Here is a 27,640-nt window from a genome sequence, read left to right as displayed (position 1 = left end):
TTCTTGGATTGCATAAATTTATATTTTATTTTTAATATGTCATAAACAATTCGTATATTTGACACGAGTCTAAATCTAGTACTCGTATTAATCTACACATTAAGTTAATTTTGCATAGTTTTTTATTGAAAAAAAATTGTGAACTTTTTACTATAAGTGGCTATTAGTCTTTAGTTATAATATTTTTTTAAAAATATTTTATACATTGTAAGACTATGTTAGTGTTGTAATTACATAAACTAATTTTTATTTGATTTAATGTATTTTTTTTAGATATGGCAAGATGGACATGAAAAATGAAAAACTACAAAAAGTTTTAAAATTTCGTTTCCCTCTATCATTACCTCCAAACACCTAACTCCATATCCCAAGACGATCTCTCCACCATATATTTTTACATACAAGATTCTATGAACCTTATTCTCTTTCTTCACATTCATTTTCTTTTTCTTTTGGCAGCCTCTTTCATCTTCAACAACATAAAAATTCCACCACCAAAAATCATACATTTATAAAACCATCATAAACATTAAAACCTATACTACCTTTCTGCTTATACTTCAAAACTACCATCGAATCCATGTTGACCAGCCATCATATTTCGGGTTTAAGTTCTTTTTTGGTTATTATTTAATTGTTATTTTTTTGTTTTGTATAAATTTATAAACTATAGCAAAAACATGACCGATGATATAAGTTTATTTGGTTGAATTACACAAACAAAAGTTATGTATATCTTTATTCACTTTTTTTTTTCATACTTGAAAATCCTAATTCTTTTTTTTTTTCTTTTCAGATCCTAAGGATTTGAAGTTGGAATTATAAGATTTCATAGAAAGTGATTGTATTTCAGGTGATAATAGAAACTAGAATAAATTTTATGTTCTATTTTTTTTTTTATAAATATTTTGTGATATTTAATATGGGTTTATAAATTTATTTGGTTTCATGTTCTTGTATATGTTTCAGATCTAGGCATATGAAGCTTGGAATATTGGTGGAATAAGAAGAAATTAAAGATATAGTTTCAAGATGAGATTTACCTTTTAGCAATAGATTGTATATATGTTGTGATGTTATTTGTTTGTAATGATGTATATTCTTAAAGTATTTATATAAATTAATGAATATTTTTTATCTTAATTTTAGTTCTGATTAATAATTCTTATTTTTTTTGGATCACCAACAAAATATGATGTTAATTTTAATGGCTAAAATATTTAATTTAATAATTTTATTTAATATGGAAAATTGTTTCACCGTCGGATTTCCGACGGAAATTTCCGTAGGTAAAATTTGAGTTCCGTCGTTAAATCTGTCGGAAAATAATACCGACGAGGTTTTTACCTACGGATATTTTCCGTCGGTAATCCGTCGGAAATAGCTGTTACCGACGGATTAACGACGGATTTGACCGTCGGTGAAACCCAGTTTTCTAGTAGTGTTATAATATTTCTCACTAATAATTAATAGGATTAGTCTTTACTCTTTAATAATTAATTAGATTAATTATTACTTTAGCGAGTTAATTACATTAATTTGTTTATGTAAGACTAATAAAGATTAATTACGATGTTCATATTTTTAATTAACTAGTTTTAAACTAAAATTGTTTTCTATATAATTAAAGGTTTTAATTATTTACATGAAACAACTCAACCCGATAAAAAAAGACTATTTTTTATAGTTGACTTTATTTGACCGGTTCCAACACAGAAAAATATTGCCAATTTTCGTTAAAAATCACAATGCTCCAATTCAAGAAATGACGACTGAAACATTCTTATAATGATATAATAAAACTAATTTACAAGTTTCAGGACTCGAGAAGTTCAAACGAAGGCTCGAGAAAAAGTGAGGTCGAAAACAGCGGACGGAGGATGGTATGGCAGATGTCCGCATTCACCTACGGATGCTCTGGCGGATGATACGCAGCATCCGCAGTCTCTGCAGTAACAACAAATTTGATGACACTTCATGAAAACATTATTTTGACTAAATTGACATATCTTACATTTAGACATCTAAATAAGTTATAAACGAATAAACCAACATCCCAAAATCTTCCATTTGATGAAGTATGCTTTTTACACAAAAAGATCATTTTCACAATTTACGAAACAACCGAAGTTACCAATTTCGTCAAGATACAAATGACCATATGACCAAATTATGAGTACAAAAGCATACATATTCGATTTTTTAAAACACAACCAATATATCATGAGCCATAAGTGGTGGGATAACTAGGTGTTTACAAATAAATATCATTCCTTCAAGAATGGTAATACCTTCAACCTTTCAAAGGTGACTTGTAAAACTTCAAACTTCAATTCCACGAGTTCCTATTTTCTTTTTCCGGAACCGCCTAGAAAAAGGGAAATAACTAAAACGTAAGCGAATGCTTAGTGAATATACTTGCATACATCTATATAAACGAATGAGGACAACGCACAAAGGACTATCACATGTAGCATATGGCACAGTCGTGCCATATCTACATTCTCACCTTTTTATTTTAACGCTATACATGAATCCATATAAGCAATTGAATACAAACAATATCATATAGTTGGGATTCTTAGGCCCCGTTCACAAGAGGCTCTTAGGCCTCATTAATCACATTGCCACACATGGGTTTTAATGTCAAATTGATTACCATACATGAAATCCATCATCATATGGTAATCGACCCGTCGTATACACGAACGTATGAAAGAATACTCACCTCCTTCGCGACTCGAACAACAACTCAATAAAATCACAATGCACAAATACAAGCTTTCAAGCTATCATCACATCATAATATGCATATAAGCTAACATTCACAATCTTGGCTAACTCAACCTAGTCATACAATATTTCACTAGCATTCCTGACTCATGAAAATCCCATTTTGTGATTGAGTTGCATTACTTTCATCAAAGTTTCTTTTGGTGAATTTAAATCATCACCATTATCATCATCTCACTTTACTAGTAAAACCACTATTTTTCCATAACATGGGTTTCATTGCCATCATTCATATTATTACTTAGATTTATCATGCAACTCACTAACAAACTATAATATATCAAAAACTTGGGGAAAATCATACATAAACTCAATTATAGCAAAGTCCTCAAATTTAGGTATCTTAAGAACCCCAATTTCTCAAAATAATCAAAACTAGGTTATAAAGGTTATTACCTCAAGGATTTAAGGAACTAATTCAAGACTTTGATTTATAAGTTCTTCTCTTTTCTTTTTCTCTTGAAATTTTGGCCACCACAACACACACAAACACACACTATCAATTGATATTATACATTCTCATAATTGGACATCACCTGTTACTAGTTTTAGTGGCTTGAAATATTATGGTTTGTTTTTTGTTCCGTTTACTTATTACATATGGGTCTATCCACTTCGTCGTAAATAGGATGTATTTCAAAAAAAAGTTACATTTTATAATGTTAACAATCAATGTAATTGTACAATTAAATCATTTTAATGTGATAATGGCGGTGAAATCAACTAATAATAAAAAATTTCAGAATTTCTTTTCCACCTATAGAATTTGTTGTTACTTTTCAAGTCCACATACCTCACAACAGAACGGAAAATCCGAATGCATGCTTCACACCATCAAAATACATTCACACCCTCTTGTTTCATGCACATCTAAGGTCTACATATTGGGTAGAAGCTCTTCACATGTCCATCCATCTCCTAAACATTCGCCCCTAGCTCATCCACTATTCAAAATGACACCCCACATTTCCGTAACCTAAAACAACATTCAACATATATACATGCTTCTTCTTGTTTTTGGGTGTTTGTGCTTCTCTCGCATTGTGAATCCTCACAAACTTTCCCTCGATCCGCACCATGCATATTTTTCAGATACCCATCTGATCAGTGTGGTTTTCCTTGCCTTGATGTTTCCACTCAAAAAGGTCATCATTTCTCATCATGTTGTTTTCATTAAAAACTGTCTTCCCTTTGGATCAGTGAACCTCACTCACTTACCTTCATATGAGTTCCTTGACTCCTTGTCCCCACTCTTCCGTTCGGAGTTCGAGCCTCTACAACCATCAATGTCCTCGTATTCAAACTCCTCCACATCACCTAACTCGCTTGTGTCACCCCCTACCCCTACCCCTAGCACCCAAAACGCAATACCCATGACCCCCATCTATCCACCTCCTCTACCTAGTCATCCCATGGTGACCCGTGGTAAATGCGAGATTACCAACTGATGCATCGCCTTAACTTACACACCACTAATACTTCGCTAGTGCCTCGGTCATATTTACAAGCTATTAACGACCCTCACTGGTTGAAAGCCATGAACGAGGAATATCACGCTCTTATTAAATATGATACTTGGGGTACTTGTTCCCTGACCACCGGGAGCTAATGTGGTTCCTTCTATGTGGCTGTTTTTGAAGAAAATTTAATATTAAAAGTCATGGTAAAAGTCAGCTGCTTGGCATTAATTGTGACGAGACTTTCAGTCTGGTTGTTAAGCCAGCCACCATCCGTATTGTCTTTAGTCTTGCAATCTCACGTCACTAGCCTATTCATCAACTAGACGTGAAGAATGCATTTCACCATGGCGATTTACATTAAACTATTTACATGCATAAGCCACTTAGATATGTGATTCTAGATTTCTAGATCATATGTACCACCTACAACGCTCTTTATATGGCCTTAAAGGCCTTAGCTGCTTGGTACTAGTGCTTTGTTGATTTTATGCAACTACATAGTTTTCAACATAGCAGATTAACCTTCTCTTATACATTGATGATGTCATTTTTACAGCATAATCAACGTCTTTGCTTTGCACCATTATTGGTCAGCTTTGTCGCTAGTTTATCATGACAGACTTGGGAACTCTTAACTACTTTCCTGCTATATACGCCACCCGCAACTCTATCGGGTTGTTTCTATCTCAATAGAAGTATGCTATGGACATGATAACGTATGTTAATATGTTAAACTGCTATGGACATGATACGCGCTCTCCGGCCTTTGATCCATCTTTTTACAGGATTCTCACAAGTGCTCTTCAGTATCTCACATTTACTCGCCTTGACATTTTCTATGTTGTACAAAAGATATGTCTTCTCATGCATGCTCCTAGAAAGCCACATTTTAATGCATTTAAGCATATTTTATGCTACCTTCGTGGAACTCTCATGCAGGTTAGGGTGGTTGTCCGACTACATGTCAATCTACCTTAGGATAATGTGTATCTATTGGTGCTAATCTTCTCTACAGGTCTTGAAAGCGCCAAGTTGTTATCTCCCAGTCCAATGCAAAAACCTGATATCAAGGTGTGGCCAATGTTGTAGCTGAGACATGTTGGCAACGTAATATTCTAGTGGAACTACACATATCTCCTACTAAGGCCACAATTGTCTATTGTGAATCATCAGCTCCATTTACATGACATCAAAGCCAGTACAACATCAACGAGCTAAGCGCATTGAGATTGACATTCAATTTGACCGTGATCAGGTTGCCTTAGGTAATATCGAGTTCTACATGTCCCTTCTTAGTCACAGTATGCTGATATTTTCACTAAAGGGCTTCATACTTCACTGTTTAACAAATTTCGATCAAGTTTGAACGCTTGTATTTCTCCTGATGAAACTGCGGGAGTATGTTAGTATAGTATATAATTGTAATAATGTAATATTATAAGCTTGACCTATTGACCAATAGACCAGCCACAATGTAATTATATATTCTCTGGAATGTAACATTATCGAGTAATTGGGAAAATACTAATTAACATCGGCACACCCAATTGACGGAAAGCATACCAATGTTGCACTTAAAGATGCTCTTGCTCACAATTAACGACGAGCACTATTTGTAAACTTCTCAAGGACTACGTTTAAAATTTTTATTATTTTCAATAATAATTACTTATAAATAACGATTCATTATATATCTATATATGTACTAATTATAAAAAAATATGTCCTATGTTGAAAGTTACATATAACAAATTATCTAAAATACCCTTAATGATTAAATTAACTAATCAGTCCTTTATTTTTTAAAATATCTTTTGTAACATCCCGAATTCTTTTATTCATTACGTTGACTTTGACCGTTAGTCAAAGTTGACTTACCGTTATGTGGCCGTATATTTTAGGCAAATAATTATGGTGTTACTTATTATGTGTTTATGTGGATAAATATGGATAGGTGTTCCATTTAGTGTGACTAAAAGTGTTGATAAATGTTTACCTTTAAATTATGTTTGTTGAGGTGGTATGTATTCTCTATAGTGTTGAATCCATATTTGGTGTCATTAAGTGAAGTTACTTGAGGTTATCAGTTTGTTAAATTAAATTAGAAGGGTGTTAAATGTTAATATAGCTAAAACCTAATAAGATGTCATTCAAGTTCGTAGTCTAAAAATATATAAAACTCCCTTTGGTTGCCGTCGAATACAAAGAAAAGAAAAACGGAAGTATATTTGTTGTTTGGGGGGTTGAAGTCGGCGCAACAAACAAAAAAGATTGGGATAGCGTTTTGTTGCCTCGTACTTTTCTACTTTCTTTCAGTCAACTATAAGTAAGAATCAAAAATATATTATCTTTTGTGTTTTGTTTTCTTATTTATATATATAGTTGTTGTATATATATATATATATATATATATATATATATAATAACCGTAAATAATATAGCAGAATTCAAAGATGTCCTTTTGTTGATTCTTGTCTTAGTCGTTTTTAAAGAGAAACAAAGTAGCATGTTGTTTGTTGTCCTAATAGTGACTTAATGTACTAGCCACAATATAAAATAAATTATATATAAATATAGTTGTATATGAAGGCAAGTCATGGATTTATAGTCCTGTATGGTCGAAATTTATAAAAGAAAAGAGGTATCATTTTGTTTGTGTGTCACGTGTGAAAGAAAGAAAGACTCAATTGTGTTGTTTTGTAGATGATCTAGTACTAGCACTTAATATAATATAATAATAGTGTGTTCTTAAACATTTAGATCAAGAAAGGTACATATATAATAATATTATGGGTGGTAGGTTTGATTAACAAAAGAAGGTATGAGCAATTGAAATAAGCAAAAGTACTCCATGTCCTTTTTGGTTGCCTGGTCGTGAGCAACAACAGAAAACAAAAATATAATTTTTGTTTTAGCTTATCCCTTTATTGTGTCATGTTTGGGTATACTAATAGAAAATGGTTGTTTTATTTTTAGTGACATAAAAGTATGTAGTTCTAGTGGTTATTCGTTTATTGACGTGTTCATTAACCATTCAATGATTATAGGTTATTGGGAATACATAACAAGCTTGGTAAACTATTATTATTTGTGGTTTGTGAAGCGCAGTGGTAAGATAACTTATTTTTGACACATGAGAGACACAACAAAATTAGTTTTGATAATTAAACCCCATTTTATGTTACTTAAATTGTCTCATGCATATGTTAGGTGTGGGATATATGAGGGACGTTGACTGGGGTATTATTCATGCATGTTTATGTAGTAATGAGATGTTTATTGCATGATTTACTTATGTAACTTGTCGTTTGAGTTGTGAATATTTTGTGTGGACCTGTTGACATTGAACACTAGACATGATTTAAGTTGCCATGTCACGTGCACGATAAGGGCCCTAGTGTTGATGAGTAGATTTGGTTGCAACCTATATGTGTAGATGAGTCTCGAGCATTGTGTTGAAAGAGTTAAGCTTAACCCACAGTTAGCCTATTTAGGCTAGTTGTGCTGCGTTGATCACTCGGGGGCACTGTACATGTTTCCCGTTTGACCCAATTAGCGTTGGTAGAGTAATTCCGGGTGAAGTGATTGACCACCAGTGTAGTAACGGGTTACTCATGGATTTGGTTATGCCTATCCATAACGACAATGATGGACCCCGTAAGGCCTACCCATCTAGTCGGGTGAGGTTTCTTGTTTGGCTATGTGGCCGCCTCACACAACTTATTTGTGCAGATTTTATTTGGCATAACCTTTGCGTTGATTGTGTTGTTTGTGCTAGTTAAGTAGCTAGTGTTGATATGGAGGATTACTAGGCACATTATAGGATTTAATACTCCTATTATACAGATTGTGTTGATATTGTTGTTGTGCCTTTATATATGCATGAGTTGATTTTTAATGGATTTAATTGGCAATCCTTTTCATTGAACTAACCTGTTATCTTACTCAGCTTTAATAGCTGACACTTGTTTTTGTGAAAATGTGTTGTGCTCTCAGGTTAGGCATTGATTGGCGACTTGGTAGCATGCTTGTGAGATGGGTAGCTTTTATTGGAGCTTATGGATGTTGGCTTTAGTTACCCATAGTTGCATTTATTTAAGTAGACTTATTATTTAGTCGTTTGGCCATTACTTCTTGGGTTAGATTGTGGGTTTCAATTTAACTATTGTGATGATACTTGTTGGTAACACCTTTTGAGACATTTATTATGTTTTATTGATTCCGTTAGGAATCAAATGGGATTTTTAAACGTCGCTTCCGCTTTTCGCTAACAGTGTTATGTTAAAAGTTGAATTTTTTTTTTTTTTTTTTGAAATCCACATTTTTATAAAGCAAGGTGTTACAAGTTGGTATCAAAGACAGGTTTAAGTGAACCATTGGCCATAGTTGTAGGTCTTGGACTTAAACTAGTTAAAATAGTGCGCATTTGAACTTTGAAAGTTTGCCTTTAGGATGGGTTTGGGTTGAGTGTGAGAGTAGGATTAAGGCTTATATGTGTTTGTTGTAGAGATGAATAATTATGTAGCTTAGCCTTAATTTTCTTATTTCTCTTTATGCCTGCCGTTAAACTTTCGCGTTTGTGATTTTATAGAAGTATGGTGAATACCAGAAGTAGGAATGATGCTACTGGACCAAGTGTTACTAACCCGAATAACAATGTGAATGAGGGTCCTACTCCAGCTGAGTTGGTTGATTTGCTACGTTTTGTTAATAATGAGTTGACACGGACCAGACAAGAGTTGCAAGAAGTGAGGACTGAAAGGGATCTTTTGTTGAATCAGCCTGAAAGATCGGTAGAGAGTTACCCTCGCCGAAACCGTCAGTATGAAGAGCCATCTCCTACTCGTAGCGGTACAGGTATTACTCCTTCGGTTCATTCTATTCGCCGAAGGGACGACAGGGTTCATAACGATGGGGATGATATGGATGGTGGTGGAGTTCACAAGAGACATCATGATGGCGGTGAGAGACGTGGGGAATACAAATTTAAGACTTTTAAGGATTGTGGGCCTACGATGTTCAGTGGTAGTACTGGTCCTATTGCTAGTATGAGGTGGATTCGGCAGATTGAGATGACTTTCGAGGCAAGTAATTGCCCCGAAAATAAAAAGGTGGTATTTGCTGCAAAGATGCTTGATAAAGATGCACTTGATTGGTGGGATACTCGTATTCAGCCACAAGGTTCCCGTTATATTGCTAGCTTGACTTGGGAATCATTTGTTGAGTTGTTCAAGAAAGAGTTCTGTACTGAGTGGGAGCTGCAAGCTTTGGAGTCTGAGTTTCTTGGTTTGAAAAAGGGAGAAAAGTCCATTACTAAGTATTCTAGGGATTTCACAAAGAAGCTTCGATTTTGTAAACACTTGTGTCCTAATGATTCTTCACAGGTTAACAGATATGTTACTGGTCTTCCTGCAGGTAATTGGTGTGCTCGTTGTAGGTCCAAGCATAGTGGACCATGTTCTATCAGCACCTTGAGTTGTAGTAAGTGTACAGGTATGGGGCATTTTGCTAAGGATTGCACAGCCGAGCCCCGTTGTCATTATTGTAAGCAGATAGGGCATCAGAGGTCAGATTGTCCGTTGTTGAAGACTGCAGATAAGAAGAATGAGCGACCGAAGACTACAGCCCATGCCTTCAACATGACTGCTGAACTTGCTCGAGCCGATGATGAGGTAGTTAGCGGTACCTTTATTATTAATTCCTCTCTTGCTAATGTGTTAATTGATTCCGATGCAAATAGATCTTTTGTGTCTACTTTATTTGCTCCTAAGCTTGGTGTAGTAACTCGCCCGTTAGATAACCCGATCGAGGTAGAGATAGTTGACGGTCGTACTTCTATGGTTCGTGATGGGTTCTTTGATTGTTCTATAGAGATAGAGGGTCGTTCTTTTTCTATTGACTTGTTGCCTACTACTGTTGTTGGCTTTGATATTGTTGTGGGTATGGATTGGATGTCTAAGAATGGCGCTGTTATTCTCTGTTCTAAGAAGATAGTGCGTATCACTACTCCCGATGATAGTGTGGTTTCAGTTTATGGTGATAAGCAGAAGGGTAGTGTGAAGATTAGTTCCCTTGTGAAAGCTCTTAGGTGTATCCGGCAGACTAAGGACCATTCTGATCATTTTCTGGCTTATGTGATTGACACACGTAAAGCTAATCCTTCTATTTCGGATGTTGATGTTGTAGCTGAGTTTCCTGATGTATTTCCAGATGATCTTCCCGGTCTTCCTCCTGACAGGGAAGTAGAGTTTCATATTGATCTTATTCCCGGTGCTACTCCTGTTGCTAAAGCACCTTATCGTCTCGCTCCTACCGAGATGAAGGAGTTGATGTCTCAACTCCAAGAGTTGCTTGATAAGGGGTTTATTCGTCCGAGTTCCTCGCCTTGGGGAGCTCCTATTCTGTTTGTAAAGAAGAAGGATGGTTCTATGAGGATGTGTATCGATTACCGTGAGCTTAACAAGCGAACGGTGAAGAATAAATATCCTCCTCCTCGTATTGATGACTTATTTGATCAGTTGCAAGGTGCTTCTTGTTTTTCTAAGATTGATTTGCAGTCTGGTTATCATCAGTTGAAAGTGGATGGAGAAAGTGTTGCTAAGACAGCTTTTCGTACTCGTTATGGGCATTATGAGTTCTTGGTCATGCCTTTTGGTTTGACTAATGCTCCAGCTGCTTTCATGGATCTCATGAATCGGGTTTGTCGGCGTTTTCTTGATCACTTTGTTATTGTTTTCATTGATGACATTCTTATCTATTCTAAATCTGTTGAGGAGCATCGTAAGCACTTGAGGACTGTTCTTGAAGTTCTTAGGAAAGAAAAGTTATATGCTAAATTCTCCAAGTGTGCATTCTGGCTTAAGGAAGTTCAATTCCTTGGGCTTGTCATTTCTAGTGAAGGTTTGAAAGTTGATCCTTCAAAAATTGAGGCTGTGATGAAGTGGGAACAACCAAAGTCACCGACAGAGATTAAGTCTTTTATGGGTTTAGCTGGCTATTACAGGAGGTTCATTCAGGATTTCTCTCGTATCGCTAAGCCTATGACTGAGTTGACAAAGAAAGGTGTGAAGTTTTTGTGGACTAATTCACAAGAACAATCTTTTCAGACATTGAAGAAGAAATTGTGTGAAGCTCCTATTCTTACTTTACCTGATGGTACCGAGGATATGGTGGTTTATAGTGATGCTTCTGGTACTGGTTTAGGTTGTGTCTTGATGCAGCGAGGTAAGGCAATTGCTTATGCTTCACGTCAGTTGAAGCCACATGAGAAGAATTATCCGACCCATGATTTGGAGCTTGCAGCTGTGGTTTTTGCTTTGAAATTATGGAGACACTATTTGTATGGCACCAAGTGTACTTTATTTACCGATCATAAGAGCTTGCAATATGTCTTTAACCAGCAAGACTTGAATGCCAGACAGAGGCGTTGGATGGAATTGTTGAAAGACTATGACTGTGAGATTAAGTATCATCCTGGTAAAGCTAATGTTGTAGCTGATGCTTTGAGTAGAAAAGGGCAAGGTTCTATGAGTAGACTTCATTCCATGATTACCGAAGTGAAATCTGGGTTGTTTGAGCGTATCAAGACAGCTCAAGTTGAAGCTTTGTTACCGGCTAATGTTGATGATGAAGGAATAGGTAAAAAGAAGAGAATTGAAATGGTGGAGAATAGTCGGGGTTTTCAGACCATGAATGGTAGGATTTGGGTGCCTAGACTCGGTGGTAACCGAGAATTGATTCTTGAAGAAGCTCACAGGTCGAGATATTCTATTCATCCAGGTGCAACTAAGATGTATCATGATCTTAAGACATTGTATTGGTGGCCGGTTATGAAGTTGGATGTAGCTAAGTTCGTTCAGAGGTGTGTGACTTGTGCTCAAGTCAAGGCAGAGCACCAAAAGCCTTATGGTAAGTTACAGCAGTTAGATATCCCGGAGTGGAAGTGGGATCACATTACCATGGATTTTATCACGAAATTACCCAGGACACCTAAAGGTAATGATATGATATGGGTAATAGTGGATAGATTGACCAAGAGTGCACATTTCTTGGCTACACGTGAGACAGCGCCGCTTAATAAGTTAGCTGAGTTATATGTGGATGAGATTGTGTCGAAGTATGGAGTTCCTTTATCTATTGTCTCAGATCGAGACAGACGATTTAATTCCAACTTTTGGAAGGGGTTGCATCGAGAGTTGGGTACTAGAATTCATTTGAGTACCGCTTATCATCCTCAGATTGATGGACAGAGTGAGAGGACCATTCAGACGTTAGAGGATATGTTGAGAGCTTGTGTCATTGAGTATGGTGGTGCTTGGGATGGCCATTTGCCTTTGATAGAGTTTGCTTATAATAATAGTTATCATTCGAGTATTGGAATGCCGCCATTTGAGATGTTGTATGGGCGGAAATGTAGGACTCCTAGTTGTTGGTTGGAACCGGGAGAAAAGCAGTTTGTTGGGCCAAAAATTGTTCAGATAACTGTTGATAAAGTGAATATTGCTAAAGAAGCGCTTAGAGTTGCTAGAGATCGTCAAAAGACTTATGCGGATCAAAAGAGATGACCTATGGAGTTTAAGGTGGGTGATATGGTTATTTTGAAAGTGTCGCCTTGGAAGGGTATCATTCATTTTGGTAAGCGTGGTAAGCTGAGTCCTCGTTTTATTGGACCATTTAAAGTCTTGGAGCGAGTCAATCAACAAGCTTATAGATTGGATCTTCCTCCTGAGTTGGATGGTATTCATAACACTTTCCATGTGTGTTATTTGAGGAAGTGTTTAGCAGAAGAGATGAGTGTAATTCCTTTGGAAGATATTAGCATTGATCCAAGGAAAAAGATGGTGGATGAACCGGTTGAGATTCTTGGCCGGAAACAAAAGAAGCTTCGTAGAAAGGTAATTGATCTTGTGTTGATTAAATGGAGGCACAATAAGGGTGAGAGCATGACGTGGGAGACTGAAGCTGTGATAAGGGATCGTTACCCGCATTTATTTGTTGCTGAGTAGATTCTAGGGACAGAATCCTTTCAAGGAGGAGGTAATTGTAACATCCCAAATTCTTTTATTCATTACGTTGACTTTGACCTTTAGTCAAAGTTGACTTACCGTTATGTGGCCGTATATTTTAGGCGAATAATTATGGTGTTAATTATTATGTGTTTATGTGGATAAATATGGATAGGTGTTCCATTTAGTGTGACTAAAAGTGTTGATAAATGTTTACCTTTAAATAATACTTGTTGAGGTGATATGTATTCCCTATAGTGTTGAATTCATATTTGGTGTCATTAAGTGAAGTTACTTGAGGTTATCAGTTTGTTAAATTAAATTAGAAGGGTGTTAAATGTTAATATACCTAAAACCTAATAAGATGTCATTCAAGTTCGTAGTCTAAAAATATATAAAATTCCCTTTGGTTGCCGTCGAATACAAAGAAAAGATAAACGGAAGTATATTTGTTGTTTGGGGGGTTGAGGTCGGCGCAGCAAACAAAAAAGATTGGGATAGCGTTTTGTTGGCTCGTACTTTTCTACTTTCTTTCAGTCAACTATAAGTAAGAATCAAAAATATATTATCTTTTGTGTTTTGTTTTCTTATTTATATATATAGTTGTTGTATGTATATATATATATATAATAACCGTAAATAATATAGGAGAATTCAAAGATGTCCTTTTGTTGATTCTTGTCTTAGTCGTTTTTAAAGAGAAACAAAGTAGCATGTTGTTTGTTGTCCTAATAGTGACTTAATGTACTAGCCACAATATAAAAGAAATTATATATAAATATAGTTGTATATGAAGGCAAGTCATGGATTTATAGTCCTGTATGGTCCAAATTTATAAAAGAAAAGAGGTATCATTTTGATTGTGTGTCACATGTGAAAGAAAGAAAGACTCAATTGTCTTGTTTTGTAGATGATCTAGTACTAGCACTTAATATAATATAATAAGAGTGTGTTCTCAAACATTTAGATCAAGAAAGGTACATATATAACAATATCATGAGTGGTAGGTTTGATTAACAAAAGAAGGTATGAGCAATTGAAATAAGCAAAAGTACTCCATGTCCTTTTTGGTTGCCTGGTCGTGAGCAACAACAGAAAACAAAAATATAATTTTTGTTTTAGCTTATCCCTTTATTGTGTCATGTTTGGGTATACTAATAGAAAATGGTTGTTTTATTTTTAGTGACATAAAAGTATGTAGTTCTAGTGGTTATTTGTTTATTGACGTGTTCATTAATCATTCAATGATTATAGGTTATTGGGAATACATAACAAGCTTGGTAAACTATTATTATTTGTGGTTTGTGAAGCGCAGAGGTAAGATAACTTATTTTTGACACATGAGAGACACAACAAAATTAGTTTTGATAATTAAACCCCATTTTATGTTACTTAAATTGTCTCATGCATATGTTAGGTGTGGGATATATGAGGGACGTTAACTGGGGTATTATTCATGCATGTTTATGTAGTAATGAGATGTTTATTGCATGATTTACTTATGTAGCTTGTCGTTTGAGTTGTAAATATTTTGTGTGGACCTGTTGACATAGAACACTATACATGATTTAAGTTGCCATGTCACGTGCACGATAAGGGCCCTAGTGTTGATGAGTAGATTTGGTTGCAACCTATATGTGTAGATAAGTCTCGAGCATTGTGTTGAAAGAGTTAAGCTTAACCCACAGTTAGCCTATTTAGGCTAGTTGTGCTGCGTTGATCACTCGGGGGCACTGTACATGTTTCCCGTTTGACCCAATTAGCGTTGGTAGAGTAATTCCGGGTGAAGTGATTGACCACCAGTGTAGTAACGGGTTACTCATGGATTTGGTTATGCCTATCCATAACGACAATGATGGACCCCGTAAGGCCTACCCATCTAGTCGGGTGAGGTTTCTTGTTTGGCTATGTGGCCGCCTCACACAACTTATTTGTGCAGATTTTATTTGGCATAACCTTTGCGTTGATTGTGTTGTTTGTGCTAGTTAAGTAGCTAGTGTTGATATGGAGGATTACTAGGCACATTATAGGATTTAATACTCCTATTATACAGATTGTGTTGATATTGTTGTTGTGCCTTTATATATGCATGAGTTGATTTTTAATGGATTTAATTGGCAATCCTTTTCATTGAACTAACCTGTTATCTTACTCAGCTTTAATAGCTGACACTTGTTTTTGTGAAAATGTGTTGTGCTCTCAGGTTAGGCATTGATTGGCGACTTGGTAGCATGCTTGTGAGATGGGTAGCTTTTATTGGAGCTTATGGATGTTGGCTTTCGTTACCCATAGTTGCATTTATTTAAGTAGACTTATTATTTAGTCGTTTGGCCATTACTTCTTGGGTTAGATTGAGGGTTTCAATTTAACTATTGTGATGATACTTGTTGGTAACACCTTTTGAGACATTTATTATGTTTTATTGATTCCGTTAGGAATCAAATGAGATTTTTAAACGTCGCTTCCGCTTTTCGCTAACAGTGTTATGTTAAAAGTTGAATTTTTTTTTTTTTTATTTTTGAAATCCACATTTTTATAAAGCAGGGTATTACATCTTTGATAACCTTTTACATCAATTACTTTTACATCAAATATCTACATCACTCGACGCCGCCTCCAACATCAACCATTGGCCCCACCACCACACTATCGCCATCATGCTCACCACCGCATTACCCGAGTACCATGCTAATTATTAGAATGATTATAGCGCCCCTTGGCCCTTATCATCTATAAGTGATGATGACCCACTTAGACCAAGCTAGTTTGTTCTCTTAACGGGACCTAGCACATCCCTTTATTTAGGCGCCCAAATAAAAACACAACTGGCCCCGTCAAATTGATTAACGGAGATTGAACCCCATTTCTTGAATTATATCAAAATGTCACACTAGTTAATCCATGAATCATATTGTATAACGATTTACTACATACATGACAATTGATATGTTATGCTTACATTACCTGCAATAACTCGTACTTATTATGCTTACATTATATACCTGGTTTAAATAGAAAAATGATTTAAGAGAAGCCTTCAAAGTCAAAAAAGTATTTATTTTCGGATGAACTTCACATAAAACATGCTGCATCACATTGTGTAATACACCTAGAGATGATGTATAGGTCGGTGGTTCTTTACTTATAACCTTGTCTTACATACGATATTATGTCATTATGCGGCAATGGGGTCCCACTACTAATTCTCTCTTGAGTCATATAAGAGAAATTGAAACCTGTCTAGCTAGCTTTTAAAGTATCACAAAATGAAAAATATATGAGGTTTCAAGGCTAATAAAGAACATTTCGAAAATGGTTCATCACATCGGCCAAAATATTTGGCACATTTTCGATTCAATATAATTTATTTTTCAAAAGTTACGGTTTTAGATTTTTAATAGTGAACTATATCGCGCGTTTGCACACTCGTTTGAGAGCAACGGTTAGCATACATAAAAGAAGAGCCGTTAAGCATCTTGCCGGCCAAAAGGTTTTTAAAAATTTGTTGTTAATAAAAGAAAAAAGTTGTTATAGGGCTAGGAGATCTATCGATGGCTTCTGGATCATCATTGTTGAATTTAGGCCAAATGAATGAAGTAGATGATGATATCAAACAAGAAGAAGATATCCGTGTAGTTGTTCCTCCCAAGAAACGAAGAAATCGTCCAGGAATGCCATGCAAGTTCTTTAACTATTTTACTTCATTTTCTATCAACATATTTTTTTTTTCTTTATATTATCTTCTCTCTTCTAAAAAAAATACTTGCTTCAGTAATAATAAATTGTCAAAATTAAATAGCAGTTTGACTTTTTGTATATTTTTTTCCTTTCAGCTTTGATCAAAAATATTTTTGTTATCTATTATTAAAACTACATATTTATTTTGAAATTAGTTAGAATATTAAGTGTTAATACAATATGGGGTTAGCTAATTTAATAAGCATTCTTATCTTTCAAGATGGAACTGAATTTTATTTTTGAAATGAATATATTTGAATTATTTGTGCTAATTTGAAATAAAGATAGATTTTCTAAATGCTAAGAATGTCGATCAATGTACTAAAGTGAAAGGAGTACAATGATATGATTGTTCACTCTTCTTGTCTTTTCTTGTTCTAAGAAATCCTAGTTTAGAAATGTTTGGAAAGTAAAACACTAAAAAACAATATGGGTCAATATACTATTGAAAATCTTTATTCAATATGATATTTTAACTATCTGAAATTTTATTGTGAATATTTTATAGACCCGGATGCACGTGTTATTGCACTCTCTCCTACCTCTCTAATGGGAAAAAATCGATTTATTTGTGAAGTATGCGACAAAGGTTTTCCAAGGGAGCAAAACTTGCAACTTCATAAAAGGGGTCATAATCTTCCATGGAAGCTTAAGCAACAAAGGCCTGAAAATGATGTAGTGAAAAGAAAAGTGTATTTGTGTCCTGAGCCTTCTTGTGTCCACCATGACCCTTGTCGTGCACTTGGAGACCTTACTGGCATCAAAAAACACTATTTTCGAAAGCATGGTGAGAAGAAGTACAAATGTAAAAGGTGCACAAAAGTATATGCTGTTGAATCGGACTTAAAAGCCCATTCAAAGATTTGTGGGAAAAAAGAATACCAATGTCATTGTGGCACAATTTTCACCAGGTACATAATTTTACCATTTTTTTAAAGGTAATTTATCTTACACTTAAGCTAACACAATGTCTAAAATGCAACTTAATCATTCAGAAAACTCTCCTAATAATCTACTTTTACATATGTGAAAAATCAAACTCAAATCCATATGAAATATTCTAATTGGCTAGCGGCATTGTTTCTTTAGATACTAATACCAGTTCCAGTATTATGAGAAAACACGTACCTTTCATCTTGAAAGCATTACAATATTTAAACTCAAAACCTTTAAATGTCATTCTATATATTGATTTGGTCAATGCAATTATTCTTTGTTGCTATTCTTAACAAATTTGTATAATAATTGTAGTAAAATATACATTTTTTATACTAAATCAATTGGGTTGTATCAAATGGTTTGAACCTACGCCACTAGAGATAGACGTGAAAGGTTCGATTCTCATGTCCAGCAAGGCTAAAAGTCTAATTCTAACTTTAGTAGAACCTGGAAACAACATCTCAATTTAAGGTAGGAGTAAGGTCATTTACATCTCAATCTTCCTCATACATCGTCGCAGATGGTATTGAGACTCAAAACTCGTAAAAGAATATCAGGTATTATTGATTTTTATTTTTCTTTCTATACTAAAATTAATTAACTAAACAACAAATAAAAAATAACTATTAATGAAACTATAAAGCTTTTACTAACATTCAAGACAAACATTATAGAAACAAAAATTGAGTTACACCTTTTATCATGTTTAGAGTATGGATCACCTTTATCTTATAAAGCATTTTCTTTTAATGTTTTTTTAAAAAGAAATTTGATCTATCTAAAATATCTATTCTTCTTAATTCACTAATTTAAATATCTCTATCTAATAATAATAATCTTAATGAAATTATTTAAAACAAAAATCTCTCTAACTCTTAAAATAACTACATTATCTATTTTTATATCAAAAACTTTTATATTAAAAGCTAGACTGCCACTGCCACCGTCGATGCCGTCGCTACCCGTTGTCGCCGCCCCCATCATCATCACAACGCCACATCGTGGGCATGTGACTAGTTTAATTATGTACTCCTATATTATTATGTTATTTACATTGCTAAGTCCATAAGCTAGGTAGTCGTCTACTTAGGTTTGGTGTTAAGGGCAGGCATAACAGGTCACACGAGACATCTTGAGACACGAACCTGAACCTGTTAAGGTTAAATACGAACACAACCTGTTAACTAATCGTGTCATTTTTTCCAAACATGAAAACGACACGGAATTATTATGTTTACATTTTATAGTTTAGACCTTTAAACCTTTGTACATAATTAAGGTAAAATGAGTCTTATAGTTGATAGAATGAATTTTTAGTCGTTAACATTCGACGTACTCCCATTACTTTGCAGGCGTGACAGCTTCATCTCGCACAGGGCTTTCTGTGAGGCATTGGCTCAAGCAGGCCCAATGAGTTCCAAGGCAGTCGCCTCATCCAGCCGCAATCCACCCAGCCTTATGATCAAACCATCTATTGGACCGAACCCTTACAAAGCCTCAAAAACTCACTTTATGCCATCAACATATCAATCAAACGAACACATATATGAGGCAAAGTCTGATACAATGTTTCTCACAAACTTGTTGAACAACACTACTACCATGCCTAAAGACAACAACTTCAGTTTTATAAGAAGCAACATGAATTCTGGAAAAGACAGAACAAGTATGGTCATTGGTGGTGGAAATGTTTCGTCAGATCCCTCTTCTGCACATTATTTATCATCACACACCCGTGTCATGCCGCAACTTCCTGCCACTACATTGCTTCAGAAAGCTGCTCTAATTGGTTCTACATCTAGCAACAATAGTGCTAATAAGTTTGCGGGTTTCAATCCAAGTGCTTCCTCTAGCACTCCTAAGTATGAACAGGGCAAGTGTCTTTTTGGCAGTGAAAATTTAGGAAGTTCTGATAGCAAAATGATTGAGCTTCTCAACTCTTTTAGCAGCAGTGGTGCTGGGTCCTCAATTTATAATCTAAGTTATGGTGCAGCTTATGGACAAGAGGAAAGCCGAAATGGGGGATATGATAATACATGGAAACTTGACAATTCTGAAGAACAGAACCGGCTAAGAAACGGTACTCTTAGCAACATGGGTATTCAACAATCTACTGGTGTGAGATTTACAAGAGACTTTCTTGGGGTTGGAGAGAAAATAGTCCGTGACATACGCAGTGAAGGGCCAGAAAGTGCATTTAGTGGAAAAAGTTTTCTGTAGTAAGGATGTTGCAAATGATATCGGTCCGTCTGTTTTTAATCCCTAAATTGGATGATATAATCAGAGGTTTTTGTTCTTTTTTAGCATAGGAAGAAAAACTAAAGTTGTTTGTGTACAAAGACTATGTAAGACTTCATTCCATTAATTCGCGTGTGTTCTCGGACTATTGTTATTGTATTTCTGGTTTGTTAGTATTTCTAAAGGCGGCAATGGTAATGCTTCGTCTTGGTTTGTTATTACTTGTGTTATTCTCTAGCTCGATCTACTTTTGCTTGTTCTGATTTCATGTGCACAATTACCGGAATTTGGACACATGACATCTAGAGAAGATGGGGAGTAACATTTCACTTATATATTGAACACGTACTAATTCGGCCCGTCCTGTTTATATGTTGGGCAGTCGGCCAGTCCCGGTCTAAACCGGGTCAATCCGGTCCAAACCCATTAAGCACGAATTAATTTGTTTTTTTAGAAAATGTTGTAGCCTTTCTTTGCTGGGCTTTTATAGACGGGCTGGGCATAAAGAAAATATAGTCTTTAAAGGGTTTCTCAATTACTTTTTAAAATTAAATTATGCGTTTTGAATAATCAGAATTAGATTATCAACGGTAACAAAACGTACTGTTAAAAAAGTGATGTTTGGATTTGATTATACTGTTTGATATTACAATAATCAGATAATAATATTGGTAAATATATATACTTTAAAGAATAAACACGTAGAATGGCATAAGTGTACATTAGTTAAATGTATAAATCAAATCAAAATGGTAACATAATAATACTAGACGTAATTTAGAGATGTAGCAAGAGCAAAAAAAATGAGAAGAAGTTTTGTATCATTTATAAATTAAAAGGGTTAGGGGTAATGTGTAAAAATTTGTCTTTATTGTAGCATGTAGTTTGCTGCAGATTTAATTTTATGTTAATATAACACTACCTTTTCATAAATCTCATATTTTGACTCGTGAAAAAAAAAGTTTGTTTCCATTGATACAATTTTTTCATCAATTACTATACAATATAAACAAATAAAAGTTTACACTCAAGGTCATAAGAAAAAAATTTAGAAAAATCAAATTTATAAATTTAAATGGCACAATGAGAGCAAAAATTATAAAAAAAAAATGTCATTTATTTATAATTTAATTTTGTTTTCTATACTCAATAGTTATTTCAAATATAATAATAATTATATATATATATATATATATATATATATATTATAACCTATAACTTGAAGAAAAAAAAACTTTAATAATTTTATCATTTATTTAAATAAAGATTTTCCAACATATATTAATAAACTAGTCTTCAGGCCCGTCTGATGAACGGATAGTCTCAAAATATAACAAACATGAAGAAAACAAATTTAAAAGAATAAACTCTTTTGTAGTAGAAAAGAAATGCATAATCAAACTACAATTGACAACAATTTAAATTTAAAGAGATGAAAAATAACAATAACATAATAATTTTCGATATCAAAGAATAAATAAACACGAACAAAATAACATAAATAAAATTAAAGTGATATAAAAAAACCGTATGTTTTTTTTTTGTTGAGAAATTTATTGAACTTTATTTGTTTATTAAAAATATGAAGAAGAATAATATAAATGAGAATGATTAATAAAAAAAATAGATTGTATATATAATAATATATTATTGGAGAGTTTTAAGGATATTATATATTTTTAAAATTTAAAAAGATTTGTTTTGATAAAAAAAAAAAGATTTATGATAGAGTTTTAAGGGTAATTATTTATTAAATAAGTAATTAAAAAATAATTAAATCTGGAGAAAAGGAGAGAATTCTAGAGAAGTTATTAGAAAGTTTTAGGTCTAAAAATAGTTTTAAGGGGTGTCAAGTGTACCCTCAACTTCCTCTTTTACTTATAGTATAGATAGATTTTTTTTATATAAAATACTAAACTGTATAATAAACTATAGTATAGATTATTGTCTCGGGTAATACGCGAGTAAATATAATTTCATATCCTAACTAATTATTGACCATCTAAAATGTTCTATTACATTTAAATGACATTTGCTTATGTTGTTGATCCTATGAAATTAAAAAAAACTTATTACTTAGACAATTTTTAATAATTTATTTATTATACGTCTTTCCTAATAAATCTAGATGTTTAAATATTTTATAAAAACATAACTGTTACTATCTATGGTCAATGATGAACGGATATATATTTAGAAAATTATATAAGGGATTCAAAGTTTATTCATATTTAAAGTTAGAATTTAAGATCTTAGATTGTAATTTATATTTATAAGATTATATTATAAACTTTTAAATTTGATTATTGGATTATGATTTTCATTTTTATAATTAATTAAATTTACTATTATTAGTTTAAAGTTATAATTTCTTAATATTTTAATTTTTTAAATTAGTTATATAAACTCACTATTTGTTTGAAATATTATTAATATAAATAATAAAGTTCAACAATGATTTTACATAGGGATAAAGACATGGTAATGTACTCAACTGTGGCAAAAAGGCTACGTAATGTATTATGCTACTCGACTTGCTATTCAGTATAACCAACTACGTTTTTTGGGTTATTCAACGCAAGCAACCTGCTAGGAAACAAGTTACCGGTTACACTTCCATATTTATTTTATTTTTTATTAAAATAAAAAATAACATTGATGCTCTGCTCCATCTCATTTATTTTGGTTTTTTCTTTTTACTTTAATTGGTATTTTCTTCATCAAACTCAAATCATTGATGCTCTGCTCTAGCTCATTTATGTCTTCTCCCATCTCATCAAATATATTGCAATCAAGAAAAAAAAGCAATCATATATGAACTACTATTGATTCTTCATCAAACTTAACAAGTAATATCATTTCCTTCTCATCTTTTCTACTCGAAATTCAGCAACAACACATCCACAAAGCGTGACTGTTAACCATCACTTTCACCCATCTATAGTCAAAAAATGGTACAAACATCAAGAACATACTGTTTGATGGCTTGAACGATTCGAACAACAACAAAAAGACTCGAAAACAGCTCCTAAAACGGTGACCCAGCAACTTTCCGGCGAATCACCATTTTTTCCGGCGAGTGTTGGATTCAAAAACTTTTGGTCAAGGTTTGTGCGGGATCAAATTTTGAGTCGATTGGTGGTGGTTACAAGTCTTAATTCGAAGAAACAACAAAGTTATCGCGATTTAAATTTTTCCGGCGAGTGTTGTAGATGCAGATTCGTTGTGACAATCGCAACATAAATTTGATTATCGTTTATGTTTTAGGAACTACATTTGTAATCATTTAAATAAGAACTTGTCTTGGTATTTAATGATTACGTTTGAACTTCAATATTATATCTGTTTGTGTTTTGTATTGTGTTTATGTGTTATGTATTGTTTTGCAGGTACAAGAACATAGAATCAAGGTTTATAAGTGTCATAGAATACTTAAACGATGATTGGATGTTGTGTACGAGCCAAACGGAGTCAAGCAAAGGACCAAAGGGACGAGGTCATCAGCACATAGGATTACCCTCGTGCTGACGTCATCAGCACATAGGATTACCCTCGTGCTGACGTCAGCACGAGGTCGGTTGGTTTATTGCTAATCGGGCTTAATTACTTGATTAAGGCCGAAGCCCACACGAACCAATATCATTCTAGTATAAATATAAACCTAATTTACGAAATTAGGTAGATCTTTTTAGGGAATTGTTCACGAATTTACGAATTAAAGCTACTTGTTGTTCGTGTGACCTCCTACACGAACCATAAGCTTCGTGCATCACCTTAGGTTGATTAACTACTTGTTAATTGACAAAAGGCAATAGCAATCTAGTTATCTCAAAAGGATTCCGCACTCTTGACATAACGAATCACATCTTATTACAATCCACGCAACAATAGGGTACCTACAAGTGTTGGATTCAAAAAATTTTGGTCAGGGTTTGTGCGAGATCAAATTTTAAGTCCATTGGTGGTAGTTTCAAGTCTTAATTCGAAGAAACAACAAAGTTATCACGATTTTAATTTTTCCTGCGATTTTAGTAAGGATGATGATGATGTAGATACAGAGACATTCATATAATCGGATGGAAACCTATTGTAACATGTTGCTTGCGTTGAATAACCCAAAAAACATAGTTGGTTACACTAAATAACAAGTCGAGTAGTAGGGTACATTACATAGCCTTTTTGCCATAGTTGAGTACATTCCCATGTCTTTATCCTTTTATATAATCTATACTTTTCTATTTAAACTTTTTAGTTTTAGATTTATTAACTGATAACTAATTCGCTAACTAATATTGTTATTTCATTTATTTTCATCGCAAACTTTATTTCTTTATTTAATCGAAGAATTTCAAATCTTGTGTCTCAAAATTTAGTTTTTAATTTTGAGTTTAAGGATTCATTTTTTTCCAAGCAAATTGATAGATTATTATATGAACAAAGTGAGTTTTAAATATACTTTGCATTATTATAAGTTTGATCAATTACTGTGAGGGTGTTTGGAATTACGTTTTGAAGTGATTATTTAATTATTACGTGTATAAAACAAAAATAATTTTAAAAACTGTTTGGATGAAAATGTGATTATCAGCTGTGAAAACATAGTTTTTGAAAAGCATATACATACATGTGTTTTCAAAACTCAGTTTTGAAAACGCAAAATTTATTTTGAAATCGCATAATCTTTTTCATAAACGCAATACCAAACACCCCCCATATAGCACAAACAAAGATATATTAATGGTCAAAGTTGAAAAAAATATATTTAGAGTAAAATTTTCGATCGAAACATTTTTTTATCGCACTCTTCATCTTGCTTGTGCATTTACGGTAAGACCACTTGTAAGGGGTGAGATGAAGGGGATGAGTGAAAAGAGATGATAAGTTAGAGTTGGTGAAGAACATAAGTGAAAGGGTGTGAGTGAAAGTGAACTTTTATTTGAAAAAGGTAAATTTGGAGTTCATTTGTTAGTTTTTAAATTATTTATTTTATTTTGATCGAGTATATAATATGTATTGTGGGGTATTATTTAGGGAAAAATACATAAAAAGGTAACCTATTTACCCGAAATTTCTGAAAAAGGAAACCTATATAGTCTTCGTATATTTAAATGATTCAGTTTTTATAAATTTCCTAATAAAGGGAACATCGTTAGTTTTGACACCCAGACCTCCATTAAGTGTCACGCCACCCATTCCACGCCATCATCTTTGCTTATGTGGCATTGACTAAACACCTTTTTTAAGATAGCACTAATACTCGTATCAATCGATCAAATGCCATTTAAATGAGAAAAAAAAAAAAAAAAAAAACTTTTTAAAACTTTCCCCATTGACTTATAACTTTCTTCCACAACCCGTTATCCATTTACAGCCAAGCATAATACCCAAGTAAAATCGATGTTTCTCAATTCTTCCACACACCCATTTCTCAATTCCCTTTAAGCAAAAAATTAAAAATTGCCTCAATTTCAATGCTTCTGCCTACACTTGCTAACAAACTTAATGAAGCTTCCATCCGAGTTAAGAAGTCCTGTTTACTCAAGTAAAGGGAAATGGCAATTGGGGTTTAAAGATTATAGTACGTAGTGAAATATAAGATAATAGTAGACATAATTTTACCTGAATCAGTTGAATGAATTTTCAAGAAAGGGAGTTCTATAAAGATAAAAATAGAAGTTTAGTTCAGTAACTTTTTTTTTGAAATGGGTCAAAACATTTTCACCTCCTTGTCCTTCTATGTGTTTTACTTTTTCTTTTTATCTTTTGTTCGATCTTTTCTTCATTTTTGGTAGTCCTCCATCTCCATTCCTTTTTCTTTTTTTCTTCAGTGCATTAAGAAGATGACCTGGATCTCGAGTTCTGTGACAGCAGGTTGACTATATCGTGATTATCGATTGATTCATTGATCTTGGTTTGACAGGGTGGGGTGTGTGCGCGTATAGAGAGATAAATTTTTGTACGTCTAAATCGGTGTTTATTGCTATTTTCTTTTCTTCATGAAAAATGGTGGATTTTCTGTTTTCAATGTATTTTATGTTTTAGTCAATACCACATAAGCAAAGGTGATGACATGACATGGGTGACGTGACACTTAGTGAAAGTCTGGCGTTAAAATTTAACAATGTTCCTCTTATTAGGAGATTTATGAAAACGAGATCCTTTAAATAGACGAAAACTAAATAGGTTTCCCTTTTTAAGAACTTTGGGTAAATAGGTTACTTTTTTATGTATTTTGTTAGGACCAGTTTTGCTAAAACTGGCCAGTGTCCAGTTCCATATGGATACCAGAAGATTTGTCCAGAAAAATTAGAAGTTCAGTTGCAATGTACAGTTTATGCAACTGACGACTTCCTCCAGTTGAAGATCTGACCAATACATCTGAAGACATTCCAGTTGAAGTCGAAGACATCAAGTGGAAGAAAGAGAATGTCAATGGCAGCGAAGCCAAGTTGACTTTCTACCAGATCAAAGACTGTAGAGTATCTGTGTAAAGAACTTACAAAACTTTACACTGATTACGAGGAAGACCTTTTTACTTTATGCACCTTTATCCTAACAATATCAATTGTCTTCGATTAAAGTACAAAAGTACATAAAGTAGGTTAATAAAGTGACTTTATATCTTAATTTATCTAGCATTTTCAAAGGATTTCAAATTGAATCCTTAAATGCTACCAACCATATTTGAGCGAAAGAGTTGGAATCCCAATACCAACTTTGCCTATAAATAGAGGTCTTTGCACAATCAAGAAAAAAACTTTGCATATTCAGACTTTGCAATATTCTTAGGGCGCGTTTGGTTCACAGAGTGTTTTGGGAAGGAATGGAATATTTCAAAGGAATTAGACAAAGGAATTAGAATTTGAAGGAATTGGATTTGACGGAATGTTTTTGATTTTTTGAAAATTCAAGTGATAGAAGGAATGGAGATTCCATCAAATGATGGAATGTTTACATTCCTATAAAATGAGATTCCCTCTTCTTTGTGCAACCAAACGCACTAAGGAATGGAATTCAATTCCAATTCCATCAAATTCTGTGAACCAAACGCGACCTTAGTGAACTTGTGCAATATTCTCTCAATCGCAAAAAGAAACATTTCACAACTTTAAGTGTTTCGATTGTTAAGGAAAATTTCCAAGTATAGATCAATTGTATTGCATATGTTGTTAGAATATTTACACTCGTGTATTATCTTGGTTCCGTAACAACCTTGTATTTTATTTAAAGTTAATAAATAAAATACACTTGAAAAATACATATTGTCTCACCAATCTACTTTCTTGTACTTACTTTATTGCATCGTATTTACTTATTTACATTGTCACCTTAATAAGTAACTTACAGATTACCAGGTATACTACACACTGCAACTGGTCACGTCCAGATACAGTGTGTATTGCAAAGTATCTTACCATCGACATAGAGATGTCTTCAGTAACCATCTAGCAATAGTTGGGACTTACA

At 33.7% G+C, this 27,640-nt stretch overlaps 2 protein-coding genes and 1 long non-coding RNA gene across 3 annotated transcripts; all 3 read left to right on the top strand.

Moving 5' to 3' along the window:
• The first annotated feature begins 416 nt into the window (after positions 1-416).
• On the top strand, positions 417-1,143 carry LOC122580678. Its single transcript, XR_006320836.1, has 3 exons — positions 417-605; positions 797-853; positions 970-1,143. It is a non-coding gene; the product is annotated as an uncharacterized LOC122580678 (long non-coding RNA).
• Positions 1,144-12,820: 11,677 nt separating this feature from the next.
• Positions 12,821-13,258, top strand: LOC122610416. The gene has a single exon (XM_043783408.1). It carries the CDS (start codon positions 12,821-12,823, stop codon positions 13,256-13,258), a length of 438 nt encoding a protein of 145 aa, XP_043639343.1.
• A 3,551-nt stretch (positions 13,259-16,809) lies between these two features.
• LOC122610415 (protein indeterminate-domain 4, chloroplastic-like) lies at positions 16,810-20,155 on the top strand. The gene is made up of 3 exons (XM_043783407.1): positions 16,810-16,936; positions 17,505-17,907; positions 19,288-20,155. The coding sequence occupies exons 1-3, from the start codon at positions 16,810-16,812 to the stop codon at positions 20,153-20,155; spliced, it is 1,398 nt and encodes a 465-aa protein (XP_043639342.1).
• Positions 20,156-27,640: the final 7,485 nt, after the last annotated feature.

Source organism: Erigeron canadensis, chromosome 8 (genome assembly GCF_010389155.1).
Source record: "Erigeron canadensis isolate Cc75 chromosome 8, C_canadensis_v1, whole genome shotgun sequence".
Classification (NCBI taxonomy): Eukaryota; Viridiplantae; Streptophyta; class Magnoliopsida; order Asterales; family Asteraceae; genus Erigeron; species Erigeron canadensis.
The sequence above is the reverse complement of the archived record's forward strand: the minus strand, read 5'-3'. Positions and strand labels throughout refer to the sequence as shown.

Bases quoted from the DNA above. Each gene is read 5' to 3' on its own strand.
- LOC122610416 (XM_043783408.1), top strand. From the start codon at position 12,821: ATGGAGTTTAAGGTGGGTGATATGGTTATTTTGAAAGTGTCGCCTTGG.
- LOC122610415 (XM_043783407.1), top strand. From the start codon at position 16,810: ATGGCTTCTGGATCATCATTGTTGAATTTAGGCCAAATGAATGAAGTA. The intron at 16,937-17,504 runs GCAAGTTCTTTA...AATATTTTATAG, and splicing joins AAATCGTCCAGGAATGCCAT to ACCCGGATGCACGTGTTATT. The intron at 17,908-19,287 runs GTACATAATTTT...ATTACTTTGCAG, and splicing joins TGTGGCACAATTTTCACCAG to GCGTGACAGCTTCATCTCGC.